The sequence below is a fragment of the Engystomops pustulosus genome, chromosome 6 (assembly GCF_040894005.1).
Source record: "Engystomops pustulosus chromosome 6, aEngPut4.maternal, whole genome shotgun sequence".
NCBI classification, from domain to species: Eukaryota; Metazoa; Chordata; class Amphibia; order Anura; family Leptodactylidae; genus Engystomops; species Engystomops pustulosus.
Window position 1 is genome coordinate 29,975,027 of NC_092416.1, and position 20,748 is coordinate 29,995,774.

Consider the following 20,748-nt stretch of genomic DNA (forward strand, 5'->3'; position numbering starts at 1 on the left):
TACAGCTGGCCTGTATATTATCACACTATACAATGTATCCCCTACACCTGTCCTGTATATTATCACACTATACAATGTATCCCCTACACCTGTCCTGTATATTATCATATTATACAGTATATCCCCTACAGCTGTCCTGTATATTATCACACTATACAGTATATACCCTACACCTGTCCTGTATATTATCACACTATACAGTATATACCCTACACCTGTCCTGTATATTATCACACTATACAATGTATCCCCTACACCTGTCCTGTATATTATCACACTATACAATGTATCCCCTACACCTGTCCTGTATATTATCACACTATACAATGTATCCCCTACACCTGTCCTGTATATTATCATATTATACAGTATATCCCCTACAGCTGTCCTGTATATTATCACACTATACATTATATACCCTACACCTGTCCTGTATATTATCACACTATACAGTATATACCCTACACCTGTCCTGTATATTATCACACTATACAATGTATCCCCTACACCTGTCCTGTATATTATCACACTATACAATGTATCCCCTACACCTGTCCTGTATATTATCACACTATACAATTTATCCCCTACACCTGTCCTGTATATTATCATATTATACAGTATATCCCCTACAGCTGTCCTGTATATTATCACACTATACAGTATATACCCTACACCTGTCCTGTATATTATCACACTATACAGTATATACCCTACACCTGTCCTGTATATTATCACACTATACAATGTATCCCCTACACCTGTCCTGTATATTATCACACTATACAATGTATCCCCTACACCTGTCCTGTATATTATCACACTATACAATGTATCCCCTACACCTGTCCTGTATATTATAACAATAGCGTGTATAATATACAATAGTATATAACACTGATGCAGTATAGCTCAGTCTCACCTGTGGCGCCTCATCTCTCCGCCTGTAGCTCCGGTGCCAGGTCCTCGGTGCCTCGCAGTGACATCGGATGACATCGCTGTTGGTTGATCTTTAACCTGAGTGACAGGCAGGGACGGTGAGGACACACGTGATGCACACATATGAATCATGGCGGCTCCTCACATAGCCTGGGGGGTCATTCCCTCCTCTACCTGCACCCCCAGCCACAGTGATAAGATATAGGTGTGCATGTCTCTACCTCAGAAGCTACATATGGACAGCTGTGTGATTGTAGTATTACAGAGGTATGAGGTGCACAGTAAGGATTTATAAGAGGAGGTATGAGGTATGTGATGCCTCACTATCTGAGGTGACAGATAAGGCAGTGCTATAATATTACTTCACAAGTATACAATAAAGGAGCCTCTACAAATCTATAAAGTATATAATTATAATGCATAGCGCCTGCCAGATCAGTCCCTGTCCCCTGCAATGAGAGGTATGAGGTACATAGTACCTCTCAATCCGAGCTGACCACTGTGGCCTTGCTATAAGTATTGTTATTATAACATACCTTCCGACCGTCCCAGATCCAGAACAAGGGCAAGTCTCGGCTTTTGGGCTCTGTACCAGTACATGAGGAGGATACAAGAAGAGATGATTACAGTCATAGCCGGCAGCTCCCTGCGCTATCCCTGTTTCTCTGGTTTTACATACAGAAGGAGAGGAGAGCTGCTGCAGGGGAAAGGGAAAGGTGAGTATCCGTGTTGATTATTTTACTGTAGGGGCACCATAAGAAAAGGAGCTACTGGGGAACACTTTAAGAGGGGGAGCTGCTTGGGGGGCTTTAATACCATTTGAGGGTGAGCTGAAGGGGGCACTATAAGAAGGGGAGCTGCTGGGTGAAGTGCACTATAAGAAGGGGAGCTGCTGGGGGAAGGCACTTTAAGAAGGCGGAGCTGCTAGGGGTGCACTATAAGAAGGGGAGCTGCTGGGGGAAGGGCACTATTAAAAGGGAACTGCTGGAGGGGGGGTCACTATAAGAAGGGGAGCTGCTGGGGAAGGGCACTATAAGAAGGGGAGCTGCTGGGGAAGGGCACTAGAAGAAGGGGAGCTGCTGGGGAAGGGCACTAGAAGAAGGGGAGCTGCTGGGGAAGGGCACTAGAAGAAGGGGAGCTGCTGGGGGGGGCACTATAAGAAGGGGAGCTGCTGGGGGAAGGGCACTATAATAAGGGGAGCTGCTGGGGGGAGCACTATAATAAGGGGAGCTGCTGGGGGAAGGGCACTATAAGAAGGGGAGCTGCTGGAGGGGGGCACTAGAAGAAGGGGAGCTGCTGAAGGGGGGCACTAGATGAAGGGGAGCTGCTGGGGGAAGGGCACTATAAGAAGGGGAGCTGCTGGGGGAAGGGCACTATAAGAAGGGGAGCTGCTGGGGGGAGCACTATAATAAGGGGAGCTGCTGGGGGGAGCACTATAATAAGGGGAGCTGCTGGAGGGGGGCACTATAATAAGGGGAGCTGCTGGGGGAAGGGCACTATAATAAGGGGAGCTGCTGGGGGAAGGGCACTATAATAAGGGGAGCTGCTGGGGGAAGGGCACTATAAGAAGGGGAGCTGCTGGAGGGGGGCACTAGAAGAAGGGGAGCTGCTGGAGGGGGGCACTAGAAGAAGGGGAGCTGCTGGGGGAAGTGCACTATAAGAAGGGGAGCTGCTGGGGGAAGGGCACTATAAGAAGGGGAGCTGCTGGGGGAAGGGCACTTTAAGAAGGCGGAGCTGCTAGGGGTGCACTATAAGAAGGGGAGCTGCTGGGGGAAGGGCACTATTAAAAGGGAACTGCTGGAGGGGGGGTCACTATAAGAAGGGGAGCTGCTGGGGAAGGGCACTATAAGAAGGGGAGCTGCTGGGGAAGGGCACTATAAGAAGGGGAGCTGCTGGGGAAGGGCACTAGAAGAAGGGGAGCTGCTGGGGAAGGGCACTAGAAGAAGGGGAGCTGCTGGGGGGGGCACTATAAGAAGGGGAGCTGCTGGGGGAAGGGCACTATAATAAGGGGAGCTGCTGGGGGGAGCACTATAATAAGGGGAGCTGCTGGGGGAAGGGCACTATAAGAAGGGGAGCTGCTGGAGGGGGGCACTAGAAGAAGGGGGGCACTAGATGAAGGGGAGCTGCTGGGGGAAGGGCACTATAAGAAGGGGAGCTGCTGGGGGAAGGGCACTATAAGAAGGGGAGCTGCTGGGGGGAGCACTATAATAAGGGGAGCTGCTGGGGGGAGCACTATAATAAGGGGAGCTGCTGGAGGGGGGCACTATAATAAGGGGAGCTGCTGGGGGAAGGGCACTATAATAAGGGGAGCTGCTGGGGGAAGGGCACTATAATAAGGGGAGCTGCTGGGGGAAGGGCACTATAAGAAGGGGAGCTGCTGGAGGGGGGCACTAGAAGAAGGGGAGCTGCTGGAGGGGGGCACTAGAAGAAGGGGAGCTGCTGGGGGAAGTGCACTATAAGAAGGGGAGCTGCTGGGGGAAGGGCACTATAAGAAGGGGAGCTGCTGGGGGAAGGGCACTATAAGAAGGGGAGCTTCTGGGGGGACTTTAATACCATATGAGGGGGAGTTGCTGGGATGGCACTATAGTAAGTGAAGCTGCTGGGGGGGATGAATGGGGGGCACTATAGTATTATAGTATACAGTATTATTACTATAGGGAGGTATAATGCGCCTGGTGTAGCAGTACTATAGTATTATTACTGTAGGGAGGTGAGTGGTGTAGCAGTATTACTGTAATTACTATAGGGAGGTGTGAGGCACTCGGTGCCTCTTGCTCAGTCCCTCCTCCCTCCTGTGTCCGCGCAGGCGCACTGGCCATCGGGCGGTCGCAGTGGTGTCGCGCAGGAGCCGCTGCCATGGAGCCCGCGGGCCGGAGAGATAAATCCAAAGCCAGAGACTCGGTGACCCGCCTGGAGAAGGCCAAGCAGAGGAGCGCGCAGCAGGAGCTCAAACAGCGCCAGAGAGCCGAGGTACCGCCCCCTACCGGCCATCACCGGGCTGCGCTCCCCGCCCCCTGTACTCGTGCACAGCCCGATCCTCCCCGCCTACATGTTTGGGGATGGCCAATCAATCCCCGCCCCCATCCCGGGTACCAGGGCCGGTCTCCGCCCCCATCCTCGTGAGTAACCGCCCCTATCTCCCGGGAGCACATGCGGCACAGCCATATTACTACACCCGAAGTCAGCCGTAGCCCCGACAGTCACGTGATAGGAGGGTGTGGCCTATGCTGTAATTGTGTTTTACTACCCTACACATCCTGAAGTCCTATTATAGCGCACAGACAAATACATACAGCAGCCACTAGAGGGAGCTCCTCACATACAGATACATACAGCAGCCACTAGAGGGAGCACATCACCTACAGATACATACAGCCGTCACTAGAGGGAGCTCTTAACATACAGATACATACAGCCGCCACTAGAGGGAGCACATCACCTACAGACATACAGCAGCCACTAGAGGGAGCCCCTCATATACAGATACATACAGCCACTAGAGGGAGCTCCTCACATACAGATACATACAGCAGCCACTAGAGGGAGCTCCTCACATACAGATACATACAGCAGTCACTAGAGGGAGCCCCTCACATACAGATACATACAGCCGCCACTAGAGGGAGCCCCTCACATACAGATACATACAGCCGCCACTAGAGGGAGCTCCTCACGTACAGATACATACAGCCGCCACTAGAGGGAGCTCCTCACATACAGATATATACAGCCACCACTAGAGGGAGCCCCTCACATACAGATATATACAGCCGCCACTAGAGGGAGCTCCTCACATACAGATACATACAGCAGCCACTAGAGGGAGCTCCTCACATACAGATACATACAGCAGTCACTAGAGGGAGCCCCTCACATACAGATACATACAGCCGCCACTAGAGGGAGCTCCTCATATACAGATACATACAGCAGTCACTAGAGGGAGCTCCTCACATACAGATATATAGAGCCGCCACTAGAGGGAGCTCCTCAGATACAGCCGCCACTAGAGGGAGCTCCTCACATACAGATATATACAGCCACCACTAGAGAAACCCCTCACATATAGATACATACAGCCGCCACTAGAGGGAGCCCCTCACATACAGATACATACAGCAGCCACTAGAGGGAGCTCCTCACATATAGATACATACAGCAGCCAGTAGAGGGAGCTCCTCACATACATACAGCCGCCACTAGAGGGAGCTCCTCACATACAGATATATACAGCCACCACTAGAGGGAGCCCCTCACATACAGATACATACAGCCGCCACTAGAGGGAGCTCTTCACATACAGATACATACAGCCGCCACTAGAGGGAGCCCCTCATATACAGATACATACAGCAGCCACTAGAGAGAGCCCCTCACATACAGATACATACAGCAGCCACTAGAGGGAGCCCCTCACAGATATATACAGCCACCACTAGAGGGAGCTCCTCACATACAGATATATACAGCCGCCACTAGAGGGAGCTCCTCACATACAGATATATACAGCCGCCACTAGAGGGAGCTCCTCACATACAGATACATACAGCCGCCACTAGAGGGAGCTCCTCACATACAGATACATACAGCTGCCACTAGAGGGAGCGCCTCACATACAGATATATACAGCCGCCACTAGAGGGAGCTCTTCACATACAGATACATACAGCCGCCACTAGAGGGAGCTCCTCACATACAGATATATACAGCCACCACTAGAGGGAGCCCCTCACATACAGATACATACAGCCGCCACTAGAGGGAGCTCTTCACATACAGATACATACAGCAGCCACTAGAGGGAGCTCCTCACATACAGATATATACAGCCGCCACTAGAGGGAGCTCCTCACATATAGATACATACAGCAGCCACTAGAGGGAGCTCCTCACATTCAGATACATACAGTCGCCACTAGAATGAGCTCCTCACATACAGATATATACAGCCACCACTAGAGGGAGCTCCTTACATATAGATACATACAGCAGCCACTAGAGGGAGCCCCTCACATACAGATACATACAGCCGCCACTAGAGGGAGCTCCTCACATACAGATATATACAGCCACCACTAGAGGGAGCTCCTTACATACAGCCGCCACTAGAGGGCGCTCCTCACATACAGATACATACAGCAGCCACTAGAGGGAGCTCTTCACATACAGATACATACAGCAGCCACTAGAAGGAGCCCCTCATATACAGATACATACAGCAGCCACTAGAGGGAGCTCCTCACATACAGATACATACAGCAGCCACTAGAAGGAGCTCCCCACATATAGATACATACAGCAGCCACTAGAGGGAGCCCCTCATATACACATACGTACAGCAGCCACTAGAGGGAGCTCCTCACATACAGATACCTACAGCAGCCACTAGAGGGAGCTCCTCACATATAGATACGTATAGCAGCCACTAGAGGGAGCCCCTCATATACAGATACATACAGGAGCCACTAGAGGGAGCTCCTCACATACAGATACATACAGCAGCCATTAGAGGGAGCTCCTTACATACAGATACATACAGCAGCCACTAGAGAGTGCTCCTCACATACAGATACATACAGCAGCCAGTAGAGGGAGCTCCTCACATACAGATACATACAGCAGCCACTAGAGGGAGCTCCTCACATACAGATATATACAGCCACCACTAGAGGGAGCTCCTCACATACAGATACAAACAGCTGCCACTAGAGGGAGCGCCTCACATACAGATACATACAGCAGCCACTAGAGGAAGATCCTCACATACAGATACATACAGCAGCCACTGGAGGGAGCTCCTCACATACAGATACATACAGCCGCCACTAGAGGGAGCCCCTCACATACAGATACATACAGCAGCCACTAGAGGAAGATCCTCACATACAGATACATACATACAGCCACTAGAGGGAGCTCCTCACATACAGATATATACAGCCACCACTAGAGGGAGCTCCTCACATACAGATACATACAGCTGCCACTAGAGGGAGCGCCTCACATACAGATACATACAGCAGCCACTAGAGGGAGCTCCTCACATACAGATATATACAGCCACCACTAGAGGGAGCCCCTCACATACAGATACATACAGCAGCCACTAGAGGGAGCGCCTCACATACAGATACATACAGCAGCCACTAGAGGGAGCCCCTCATATACAGATACATACAGCAGCCACTAGAGGGAGCTCCTCATATACAGATACATACAGCAGCCACTAGAGGGAGCTCCTCATATACAGATACATACAGCAGCCACTAGAGGGAGCTCCTCACATACAGATACATTCAGCAGCGACTAGCAGTCCCTATATTCAGATGTATACAACAGCCACTAGAGGGAGCTCCTGGTATACTCTGTGCACTGTATTTCCACAATTTCACATGTAGTAACATGTCTGGTGGCAGCTTTGTTTGTAGACACAATATGGCATTATCCGTTTTTATTCTAGATGACAAGAATTTTTATGGCCATTGCACGTTAGCGAATGGACAAGCAGCAGTTAATGCTCATGTTGACATTAAGTTAACACATGGTTTATATGTGGTGTAAACTATAAACTATATTAACGCAATGTGTGAACGCAGCCTAATATTTTATCCTACATAGTCATATACTCCGTGTAAGTGATGGTTGTATTATTTATATGAAGGCCCTGTCTGTACAATAGAGCAGTATTGTCAGTGTGCACAATATGGCAGCATTGTGTACCGCATGGCAGCACTGAGTCACAATAGTATTACAGAGACAATCTACTAATGTAGTACGTTCTCTGCGCACAGTTTGGCGCCATATACAATAATGCATTGCTGTTTATATTCACTGTATTACAGCGTAGGCTTTGTATACTCTGGTGAAATTTTTTTGCAACATATTTTATATATTATGAATTATGTATTCGGGGGTCTTAACATAAACATACAGGTACTAACCCCCCAATAATCCCATCTATGCCCCATATCCTACAAACCAATGATCTGCCATTGTGTATAATGATTCATCTGCAGATATCTTATATACATGATGGTGGAATTCTTTCCATGTACCTTATGGCAGCATTGTCCCTGTGCACAGTATGGCAGCACAGTATACTTGTATAGTGTATATACATAATATAGCAGCATTGTCCCTGTGCACAGTATGGCAGCACAGTATACTTGTATAGTGTATATACATAATATGGCAGCATTGTCCCTGTGCACAGTATGGCAGCACAGTATACTTGTATAGTGTATATACATAATATAGCAGCATTGTCCCTGTGCACAGTATGGCAGCACAGTATACTTGTATAGTGTATATACATAATATAGCAGCATTGTCCCTGTGCACAGTATGGCAGCACAGTATACTTGTATAGTGTATATACATAATATAGCAGCATTGTCCCTGTGCACAGTATGGCAGCACAGTATACTTGTATAGTGTATATACATAATATAGCAGCATTGTCCTTGTGCACAGTATGGCAGCACAGTATACTTGTATAGTGTATATACATAATATAGCAGCATTGTCCTTGTGCACAGTATGGCAGCACAGTATACTTGTATAGTGTATATACATAATATAGCAGCATTGTCCCTGTGCACAGTATGGCAGCACAGTATACTTGTATAGTGTATATACATAATATAGCAGCATTGTCCCTGTGCACAGTATGGCAGCACAGTATACTTGTATAGTGTATATACATAATATGGCAGCATTGTCCCTGTGCACAGTATGGCAGCACAGTATACTTGTATAGTGTATATACATAATATGGCAGCATTGTCCCTGTGCACTGTATGGCAGCACAGTATACTTGTATAGTGTATATACATAATATAGCAGCATTGTCCCTGTGCACTGTATGGCAGCACAGTATACTTGTATAGTGTATATACATAATATAGCAGCATTGTCCCTGTGCACTGTATGGCAGCACAGTATACTTGTATAGTGTATATACATAATATAGCAGCATTGTCCCTGTGCACAGTATGGCAGCACAGTATACTTGTATAGTGTATATACATAATATAGCAGCATTGTCCCTGTGCACAGTATGGCAGCACAGTATACTTGTATGGTGTATATACATAATATGGCAGCATTGTCCCTGTGCACTGTATGGCAGCACAGTATACTTGTATAGTGTATATACATAATATGGCAGCATTGTCCCTGTGCACCGTATGGCAGCACAGTATACTTGTATAGTGTATATACATAATATAGCAGCATTGTCCCTGTGCACTGTATGGCAGCACAGTATACTTGTATAGTGTATATACATAATATAGCAGCATTGTCCCTGTGCACTGTATGGCAGCACAGTATACTTGTATAGTGTATATACATAATATAGCAGCATTGTCCCTGTGCACAGTATGGCAGCACAGTATACTTGTATAGTGTATATACATAATATGGCAGCATTGTCCCTGTGCACAGTATGGCAGCACAGTATACTTGTATAGTGTATATACATAATATAGCAGCATTGTCCCTGTGCACAGTATGGCAGCACAGTATACTTGTATAGTGTATATACATAATATGGCAGCATTGTCCCTGTGCACAGTATGGCAGCACAGTATACTTGTATAGTGTATATACATAATATAGCAGCATTGTCCCTGTGCACAGTATGGCAGCACAGTATACTTGTATAGTGTATATACATAATATGGCAGCATTGTCCCTGTGCACAGTATGGCAGCACAGTATACTTGTATAGTGTATATACATAATATAGCAGCATTGTCCCTGTGCACAGTATGGCAGCACAGTATACTTGTATAGTGTATATACATAATATAGCAGCATTGTCCCTGTGCACAGTATGGCAGCACAGTATACTTGTATAGTGTATATACATAATATAGCAGCATTGTCCCTGTGCACAGTATGGCAGCACAGTGTACTTGTATTGTGTATATACATAATATAGCAGCATTGTCCCTGTGCACAGTATGGCAGCACAGTGTACTTGTATAATGTATATACATAATATAGCAGCATTGTCCCTGTGCACCGTATGGCAGCACAGTATACTTGTATAGTGTATATACATAATATAGCAGCATTGTCCCTGTGCACTGTATGGCAGCACAGTATACTTGTATTGTGTATATACATAATATAGCAGCATTGTCCCTGTGCACTGTATGGCAGCACAGTATACTTGTATAGTGTATATACATAATATAGCAGCATTGTCCCTGTGCACAGTATGGCAGCACAGTATACTTGTATAGTGTATATACATAATATAGCAGCATTGTCCCTGTGCACAGTATGGCAGCACAGTATACTTGTATAGTGTATATACATAATATAGCAGCATTGTCCCTGTGCACAGTATGGCAGCACAGTATACTTGTATAGTGTATATACATAATATGGCAGCATTGTCCCTGTGCACTGTATGGCAGCACAGTATACTTGTATAGTGTATATACATAATATAGCAGCATTGTCCCTGTGCACTGTATGGCAGCACAGTATACTTGTATAGTGTATATACATAATATAGCGGCATTGTCCCTGTGCACAGTATGGCAGCACAGTATACTTGTATAGTGTATATACATAATATAGCGGCATTGTCCCTGTGCACAGTATGGCAGCACAGTATACTTGTATGGTGTATATACATAATATAGCAGCATTGTCCCTGTGCACTGTATGGCAGCACAGTATACTTGTATAGTGTATATACATAATACAGCAGCATTGTCCCTGTGCACAGTATGGCAGCACAGTATACTTGTATAGTGTATATACATAATACAGCGGCATTGTCCCTGTGCACCGTATGACAGCACAGTATACTTGTATAGTGTATATACATAATATAGCAGCATTGTCCCTGTGCACCGTATGGCAGCACAGTATACTTGTATAGTGTATATACATAATATAGCGGCATTGTCCCTGTGCACAGTATGGCAGCACAGTATACTTCTATTGTGTATATACATAATATAGCGGCATTGTCCCTGTGCACAGTATGGCAGCACAGTATACTTGTATAGTGTATATACATAATATAGCAGCATTGTCCCTGTGCACCGTATGGCAGCACAGTATACTTGTATAGTGTATATACATAATATAGCGGCATTGTCCCTGTGCACAGTATGGCAGCACAGTATACTTGTATAGTGTATATACATAATATAGCAACATTGTCCCTGTGCACTGTATGGCAGCACAGTATACTTGTATAGTGTATATACATAATATAGCAGCATTTTCCCTGTGCACTGTATGGCAGCACAGTATACTTCTATTGTGTATATACATAATATAGCAGCATTGTCCCTGTGCACAGTATGGCAGCACAGTATACTTGTATAGTGTATATACATAATATAGCAGCATTGTCCCTGTGCACAGTATGGCAGCACAGTATACTTGTATAGTGTATATACATAATATGGCAGCATTGTCCCTGTGCACTGTATGGCAGCACAGTATACTTGTGTAGTGTATATACATAATATAGCAGCATTGTCCCTGTGCACAGTATGGCAGCACAGTATACTGGTATTGTGTATATACATAATATAGCAGCATTGTCACTGTGCACTGTATGGCAGCACAGTATACTTGTATAGTGTATATACATAATATGGCAGCATTGTCCCTGTGCACTGTATGGCAGCACAGTATACTTGTATAGTGTATATACATAATATGGCAGCATTGTCCCTGTGCACAGTATGGCAGCACAGTATACTTGTATAGTGTATATACATAATATGGCAGCATTGTCCCTGTGCACAGTATGGCAGCACAGTATACTTGTATAGTGTATATACATAATATAGCAGCATTGTCCCTGTGCACTGTATGGCAGCACAGTATACTTGTATAGTGTATATACATAATATAGCAGCATTGTCCCTGTGCACAGTATGGCAGCACAGTATACTTGTATAGTGTATATACATAATATAGCAGCATTGTCCCTGTGCACTGTATGGCAGCACAGTATACTTGTATAGTGTATATACATAATATAGCAGCATTGTCCCTGTGCACTGTATGGCAGCACAGTATACTTGTATAGTGTATATACATAATATAGCAGCATTGTCCCTGTGCACTGTATGGCAGCACAGTATACTTGTATAGTGTATATACATAATATAGCAGCATTGTCCCTGTGCACAGTATGGCAGCACAGTATACTTGTATAGTGTATATACATAATATGGCAGCATTGTCCCTGTGCACTGTATGGCAGCACAGTATACTTGTATAGTGTATATACATAATATAGCGGCATTATCCCTGTGCACCGTATGGCAGCACAGTATACTTGTATAGTGTATATACATAATATAGCAGCATTGTCCCTGTGCACTGTATGGCAGCACAGTATACTTGTATGGTGTATATACATAATATAGCGGCATTGTCCCTGTGCACTGTATGGCAGCACAGTATACTTGTATGGTGTATATACATAATATAGCGGCATTGTCCCTGTGCACAGTATGGCAGCACAGTATACTTGTATAGTGTATATACATAATATAGCAGCATTGTCCCTGTGCACAGTATGGCAGCACAGTATACTTGTATAGTGTATATACATAATATAGCAGCATTGTCCCTGTGCACTGTATGGCAGCACAGTATACTTGTATAGTGTATATACATAATATAGCAGCATTGTCCCTGTGCACTGTATGGCAGCACAGTATACTTGTATAGTGTATATACATAATATAGCAGCATTGTCCCTGTGCACTGTATGGCAGCACAGTATACTTGTATAGTGTATATACATAATATAGCAGCATTGTCCCTGTGCACAGTATGGCAGCACAGTATACTTGTATAGTGTATATACATAATATGGCAGCATTGTCCCTGTGCACTGTATGGCAGCACAGTATACTTGTATAGTGTATATACATAATATAGCGGCATTATCCCTGTGCACCGTATGGCAGCACAGTATACTTGTATAGTGTATATACATAATATAGCAGCATTGTCCCTGTGCACTGTATGGCAGCACAGTATACTTGTATGGTGTATATACATAATATAGCGGCATTGTCCCTGTGCACTGTATGGCAGCACAGTATACTTGTATGGTGTATATACATAATATAGCGGCATTGTCCCTGTGCACAGTATGGCAGCACAGTATACTTGTATAGTGTATATACATAATATAGCAGCATTGTCCCTGTGCACAGTATGGCAGCACAGTATACTTGTATAGTGTATATACATAATATAGCAGCATTGTCCCTGTGCACAGTATGGCAGCACAGTATACTTGTATAGTGTATATACATAATATAGCAGCATTGTCCCTGTGCACTGTATGGCAGCACAGTATACTTGTATAGTGTATATACATAATATAGCAGCATTGTCCCTGTGCACTGTATGGCAGCACAGTATACTTGTATTGTGTATATACATAATATAGCAGCATTATCCCTGTGCACCGTATGGCAGCACAGTATACTTGTATAGTGTATATACATAATATAGCAGCATTGTCCCTGTGCACAGTATGGCAGCACAGTATACTTGTGTAGTGTATATACATAATATAGCAGCATTGTCCCTGTGCACAGTATGGCAGCACAGTATACTTGTATAGTGTATATACATAATATAGCGGCATTGTCCCTGTGCACTGTATGGCAGCACAGTATACTTGTATAGTGTATATACATAATATAGCAGCATTGTCCCTGTGCACAGTATGGCAGCACAGTATACTTGTATAGTGTATATACATAATATAGCAGCATTGTCCCTGTGCACTGTATGGCAGCACAGTATACTTGTATAGTGTATATACATAATATAGCAGCATTGTCCCTGTGCACAGTATGGCAGCACAGTATACTTGTATAGTGTATATACATAATATAGCAGCATTGTCCCTGTGCACAGTATGGCAGCACAGTATACTTGTATAGTGTATATACATAATATAGCAGCATTGTCCCTGTGCACAGTATGGCAGCACAGTATACTTGTATAGTGTATATACATAATATAGCAGCATTGTCCCTGTGCACAGTATGGCAGCACAGTATACTTGTATAGTGTATATACATAATATAGCAGCATTGTCCCTGTGCACTGTATGGCAGCACAGTATACTTGTATAGTGTATATACATAATATAGCGGCATTGTCCCTGTGCACTGTATGGCAGCACAGTATACTTGTATAGTGTATATACATAATATAGCGGTATTGTCCCTGTGCACAGTATGGCAGCACAGTATACTTGTATAGTGTATATACATAATATAGCAGCATTGTGACTGTGCACAGTATGGCAGCACAGTATACTTGTATAGTGTATATACATAATATAGCAGCATTGTCCTTGTGCACAGTATGACAGCACAGTATACTTGTATAGTGTATATACATAATATAGCAGCATTGTCCCTGTGCACTGTATGGCAGCACAGTATACTTGTATAGTGTATATACATAATATAGCGGCATTGTCCCTGTGCACTGTATGGCAGCACAGTATACTTGTATAGTGTATATACATAATATAGCAGCATTGTCCCTGTGCACAGTATGGCAGCACAGTATACTTGTATAGTGTATATACATAATATAGCAGCATTGTCCCTGTGCACAGTATGGCAGCACAGTATACTTGTATAGTGTATATACATAATATGGCAGCATTGTCCCTGTGCACAGTATGGCAGCACAGTATACTTGTATAGTGTATATACATAATATAGCAGCATTGTCCCTGTGCACTGTATGGCAGCACAGTATACTTGTATAGTGTATATACATAATATGGCAGCATTGTCCCTGTGCACAGTATGGCAGCACAGTATACTTGTATAGTGTATATACATAATATAGCAGCATTGTCCCTGTGCACTGTATGGCAGCACAGTATACTTGTATAGTGTATATACATAATATATCAGCATTGTCCCTGTGCACAGTATGGCAGCACAGTATACTTGTATAGTGTATATACATAATATGGCAGCATTGTCCCTGTGCACAGTATTGCAGCACAGTATACTTGTATAGTGTATATACATAATATGGCGGCATTATCCCTGTGCACTGTATGGCAGCACAGTATACTTGTATACTTGCATCTGCTTTGTGTACTAGGGTATATGGTAAGATTTTTTAATTTTCTTTATATTGAGGGTGCATATTGTATATATGAAGAAAGTTAGTTTTTGGTGACTAGATATAAGCCCCCTCACCCCCAATAGTCTTATCTTCTATGATGAGTATATATACATAGCCTACAGCAGTGTAATGTAGCAGACATAGTCATTAGTAGTAAGCGGCCATTATACATGGATTACACATCCTGCAGCAGCCTCCATTGTCTTTGTCATAAAAAATGAATCAGGATTTTATAGGAAGGTCACATGCGGAGCCCCACAGATCTACAATAAGTTATTCTTTCTCATCAGTCGCTTCCTATGAGCTGCAGGATCCAGACCTGCTGTTTTACCCCGGGGCGGATCTACCCCCATGGTCGGGCGTTGACTCTCTCATTGTTGTGGGTCTGTTACCAACACAAATATGACAGGTGGTGCCAGAAGAATTTGGGTGCTGAAAACCGTGTCACGCCCCTCATCCGCAGCATCTTGGACCCACGCCCATGTAATTCTCTTATACGTAAAATGTGCTTCCCCTTTAATAGCCACCCCCTTTCCATCGCAGACCTTGGCACTGCCTTACAACTCACAGATTGTTCCAATATTACTCATTTTTATTTTATGTAACAAGTCTAGGCAGGAAGGGGTTACCTAGCGATTCCAGACTCATTGCATTAACTCCTGCATTGCTGCTGCAGCAGTGGAAGAGTTAATGTTGTCATACATAGCATGCGACTACCAACCCCCCCGCACACCCCCAGCCGTAATAATACCATTATAAACATCAATGTCCGGGCTCGTTCCTTATAATTTTGCACTTTTATTGCCTGTATTTGTATATGTATCAGTAGGGGCCAGGGTGTCACCTCACCAGTGGCAGTATGATGCCAGGGCAGCCAGCAGGGGGAGGTATATTCCATTCATTAGGAGTAGATGGTCAGCTTCAGCCAGTCCGCTAGCTCGCACTGGACCTCTCCTTTTCCTTCTCGGTCCAGGGCCTTGAAAGCTCGGAACATACAGTCCATCCGGACCAGGCTGCTGATGAAGCTGTCAAAGTTCACGTTCCCGTTGTTGTCGGCGTAGCGGCGGATCAGTAGTTGGTGTAGTTGCTCGTTGAGCTGGAAGCCTGCAGCCTGGACAGCGCCGGGCATGGAGGCGGCAGGGATGTACCCTGTGCCCTCAGTATCAAACTGCTTGTAGATGCATTGCCACTTTTTGATGTTATTCCACAGATACTTGAACTCCTCGAAGCCGAGCTTCCCCGTCCCATCACTGTCCATGACGGCGACCATACTGCGGCACGTGTCAATGTTGAAACCTTCAGTCTTTAGATCCTTGTGCTTGGCCACGACTTTGTTTAGGACATTTTGGAGCTCCACCGGAGAGACTTCCATGTCTTCTCCCGCCAACTGCTTGAAGAGGCGCCGGAATTGTCGCTGCTCATCGTTCTCGTAGGCCTCTTGCTGGTAGGAGTTGGCACAGGGCGCTGGAGGAGGTTCTGGCTTGTAGTTTGCGATGGCATTTCCGATGATACCGAGGATACCTCCTAGTATATTTGCTCCTGCTCCACCACCGGCACCAGCCGGTCCTGCAAAAAGTTTTCCGGCTCCACCAGCCTGTCCACCACCTCCACTTAAGCCGCTCAGAGCTCCTTGTAGGAACTTGCCTGCTCCTCCACCTCCGCCTCCGCCCTGGCCAGCTCCAGCCAGACCGCTCAGCGCTCCTTGCACTAGGTTTCCCATTCCTCCACCCTGACCAGATCCAGATCCTCCGGTGAGGCTGCTTAAAGCCCCTAATACGTTGCCAACTCCTCCACCACCACCACCTCCTCCTCCTCCTGCAACGCTCCCAATAGCACCTTTCAAGACATCGCCAAATCCTCCACCACCTCCGCCTTGGCCCTGGTTTCCTCCAGTCGCTGAGTTCAGGAAATTTTTGACCATAAACATTTTGCCCGAAGTGTAGAGGGAGCAGACGGAGAGAATCTGTGCAGGAGGAGCAGACTGAGGGATCTCGTGCAGCAGCGAGCCCCGTCCTCTACAGTCAGACTGAAGAGGAAAACAGAAATGTTGAGTCAGAGGCGGCTCCACCCCGACCCCGAGCAACCAATGGCGGAGCATCTTCCCAAAACATTCCTTCCAAATTGTAATGGGAGCTGCCCAGCCCCGAGAGAAAGGGAGAGGGAGGGAGACCCTGCAGATCTGGACTTACTGCCAGCAGCTCTATCTATGTCCTTCATGAGTAGGGGGGATATCATTAGGAAATGGCGGGGGATATAATTGTGTGTATAAAATGCTGTCTGCACCCAAATCCGTCACTCGTAACATTAAAGATGCCTTCACATGAAGCGGATCTGCATCGCAGCTGGAAAGAACTGCGTTCACTTATAAAGGGGCTTTGATGCAGTTTTGTAATTTTATAGACAAAAGGTAACATGTGAACGCGCCCCCAGGCAGCGTTCCCAAAATGCAGGTGGGGGGGGGGGGGAATTGGGCCAAAAACGGAAAAACCGGATGCGTTTTCAAAAATGCATGCATTTTTTAACGGACTGCTTAAAAATGGCCCAAAAACAGGCTCAAAACGCCGCGTGTGTCGCCGGCCTCAGCGTTTCCAATGAAAAGCATACATTTTGGAATTGGCACCACATGTTTTGCATGTAAGTTATACAAAACCTGTGGTGCTCATTCTGAAACGCAGGAATTTAATTGGAAAGTGTGTTTTGGCCAAGCTCCTCCCACTTGCATTTTGCATGCATTTAAAAACTTAAAAAAATGGGAATGCAAGGAAAAACGCATCCTATAAAGGTGTATGGGGGAGATTCATTATTCGAAAAATCGATGGTGAAGGCGCATGAATCCTGCTTCCCTGACCCGCACCCTACTTTGGGCGTGAACGCCGGGCTCATCAGATGGTCTCCACCGGCAGAGACTGTCGCACCTCTCCCCTATATGTTCTCAGCCATTATGATCCACACCTGATTTTGGCTTTCCTAAGGTGCCTCAGGGCGCGTTCACACGTTGCGCTTTCGTCGCGTTCATAACGCGACGCTAGCGCACAGTGGGCGGGGCTCGGGCCGATCGCATATGCGTTTCCCGGGAAACGCATGCGATTGATAACCCGATCGCATGCGTTTCTCTGGAAACGCATATGCGATCGCCCCAAACTCCGCCCCCTGTGCGCTAGCGTCGCGTTATGAGCGCGACGAAAGCGCAACGTGTGAACGCGCCCTAAGGCTTGGTGATGCATGTTGAGAGTAAAATCGAGCCCGTCTGGTCCGGATCTCGTATATGAGCGCAGGCTGTAGCACACATTACTGATACAGTTACTGTTCTCTGTGATAGGAGGGTGTGCAGCTCGCTGTTTATGCGGCACATAGACGCTTATACTGACCCTATCCACCACCTAACATTCAGTATGCACATGTGGGCATCACAGCTGGACGATGGAGCGAGTGACCAGCGTAGGACGTCTGATGGATCACATATGTGTCCGGTACTTGGGTGGGAGATGGTGGTGAAGGCAGTGTGATGGTCGAGAGTAGGACATCAATAGGTTTTGTCAGAATATTTTACTGTGATGTCATTTACCACCGACCTAAACAATGCCCAAACCAAGTGCCCCTCTCCATGGCAAAGGTGCCCCATAATGGTGGTGACTGCTTTCAGAAAAATGACACCTCTACTCTCCTCCACAGTAGCCTGAGGCCGCGTTCACACACTTTGAAACGCAACGCATCACATGTCGAGGTAATATTTATGGAAATGCGATGTTACCTCGACATGTGATTGCAGGAGGAGCCTTTGCGTTTAAGGCCGCGGTCACACGATCCGCTAGGCGTCCGTTCATAACGCGACGCTAGCGCACAGGGGGCGGTCCTCGGCCCGACCGCACATGCGTTAACAGGGAAACGCATGCGATTGATAAGCCGATCGCATGCGTTTCCCTGTTAACGCATGTGCGTTCGGGCCGAGGACCGCCCCCTGTGCGCTAGCGTCGCGTTTTGAACGGACGCCTAGCGGATTGTGTGACCGCGGCCTTAAAAGTCAGCCCAAATGCCACGTGTGAACACGGCTTGAGAGCTGTGACCAGGAGATCATGGTGATGTCTTGGCCACTAATATCTCCAGGTCTCTCTGTGGGATGTACTGAAATAAAATCGGCTTTTTCTATGCGGACCACACCCTACAATTAGTGGGACTTATAGGATCTACTACTTCAGTCTGGGTGCAAGAAACCATAGGACACTTGCAGAGAAGAGTTCTGTGGTGAACCCTATATAACAGCATCAATGGGCGATATAGCGAGACTTCCACTGGCCAGTAACGAAGTATCTTCTCTGTGCTGATAATGGGGGTCACAAGTGTGGAGCCTGCACAATCCGCTTTTCTCCAAAATCTTAGAAACCTTTTATCACTTTAGAGATTTTCTTCCAATTTCTGCCAAAAAATTGCAGTCCGTGGAGAAGAAAATTGATTGTTTCCATCGTGACGCTGACCTGCTCCTCTTCTGAGGGCTTGTTACAATTTTATTGTTGAGTATTTCTTTGCACTATGCAGCACAGATCTTGGACTCTGGGCTGGCGGCTCACACTCACGGTACCAGGGATGGGGGGGTTTGGGGTCTCGGGGCAGTGAACACTACATGGAGAGTTCTCCTTGCCCCCCGTGTTGTTTTGGAGGCCTCCCCGCACATACTTATCTGCTGACTGTACCCGCAGGAACGCCCTGCTCACAAGATGAGGGTGTGGGGAATCCACTTCTGCCCCCGGGCACAGAATTCTCCTTGTGCAGTCATTCCCATGGTCCGGAGCTGATCCGTCCTGTTCTGCCGCTTGTCATCCGCTCCTCCTATAATCTCCCCACCACTCCCAGCAGCCATTGTTTTTCTCATACTATACTATGTATTTGTGGGTGCACGGGATGTCACCGATGAGGCCCCTGCGTCTCCGAGCACCTGGCACGGGGCCACCGGTGTGTCCTCTGCAGGATGAGGCTGAGGAAATGGCTGCTCCTCCCTCCTACAGGATCTTCTGTACAAACAAGACAGGTTTTACTGAGTTGGTTTATGTTGCTTTTTTTTGCAGATTTATGCCCTGAACAAGGTGATGACGGAGCTGGAGCAGCAGCAGTTTGAAGCCTTTTGTAAGCAGATGCAGACGTCCGGCAAGTGACGGCACTGACCACGTCTTCTGTACATCGTCCACCATTTATTGTGCTTTGTGCCACTTGGTGCTGACACCGGAGATGTATCGGGGTATAAGAGCAGATACCAGGAGGAGAGGGTAGAAGATATAACACACACCAACACCATTAATATCCTATGAAGAACATTTAAAGGGCCGGTGCAGACGCCGCTACATGGAGAACTATCAGGATACAATAAAAAAAATCTCTGAAATTTTGCAATAGATTTTGTCTTTTTTTTTCTAGTTTCAGGATCTGGTGGAGGCTGAACACCAATCCAGTCCCTGCTCTGACCACACACAGCTCAGGGTTTGTTACAATATCTCCGGCATATGCAGTAAAGGCAGCAGCACATGTCTCTCTCCAGGCGGGCGCCTTTCACCTAAATGTGACAATGCCCCAAGCGAACACAAAAGTCGTATATGTCAGCCGCAAGACATATACATCCATAGTTCACATAACTTTGGCTTTGTA

General features: G+C 46.2%; 3 protein-coding genes across 7 annotated transcripts in view; 1 reads left to right on the forward strand and 2 right to left on the reverse strand.

The window, feature by feature from the left end:
• LOC140134785 (tyrosine-protein kinase STYK1-like) overlaps positions 1-4,051 on the reverse strand; it is a 21,387-nt gene extending 17,336 nt beyond the window's left edge. For 2 of the 5 annotated variants that reach the window (XM_072155410.1, XM_072155405.1), the window contains exons 1-3: positions 3,681-3,806; positions 1,476-1,525; positions 923-1,017 (exon numbers count right to left, since the gene is read on the reverse strand). The gene's annotated coding sequence lies outside the window, so the exon portion shown is untranslated. Of the gene's footprint in view, positions 1-922; positions 1,018-1,475; positions 1,526-3,680; positions 3,807-3,923; positions 3,946-3,988 lie in introns of those variants that run through there. The other 3 variants (XM_072155406.1, XM_072155407.1, XM_072155408.1) reach the window with 3 other exon arrangements.
• Positions 3,775-20,488, forward strand: SVBP (small vasohibin binding protein). The gene is made up of 2 exons (XM_072155416.1): positions 3,775-3,909; positions 20,175-20,488. Exons 1-2 carry the CDS (start codon positions 3,796-3,798, stop codon positions 20,259-20,261), a joined length of 201 nt encoding a protein of 66 aa, XP_072011517.1. The 5' UTR covers positions 3,775-3,795; the 3' UTR covers positions 20,262-20,488.
• Positions 15,893-17,227, reverse strand: LOC140134784 (calpain small subunit 2-like). Its single transcript, XM_072155404.1, has one exon. It carries the CDS (start codon positions 17,210-17,212, stop codon positions 16,016-16,018), a length of 1,197 nt encoding a protein of 398 aa, XP_072011505.1. The 5' UTR covers positions 17,213-17,227; the 3' UTR covers positions 15,893-16,015.
• Positions 20,489-20,748: the final 260 nt, after the last annotated feature.

Coding starts and splice junctions, on each gene's coding strand:
- LOC140134784 (XM_072155404.1), bottom strand. CDS start 17,212: ATGCTCCGCCATTGGTTGCTCGGGGTCGGGGTGGAGCCGCCTCTGACT.
- SVBP (XM_072155416.1), top strand. CDS start 3,796: ATGGAGCCCGCGGGCCGGAGAGATAAATCCAAAGCCAGAGACTCGGTG. Junction 3,910..20,174: donor AACAGCGCCAGAGAGCCGAG/GTACCGCCCCCT, acceptor TTTTTTTTGCAG/ATTTATGCCCTGAACAAGGT.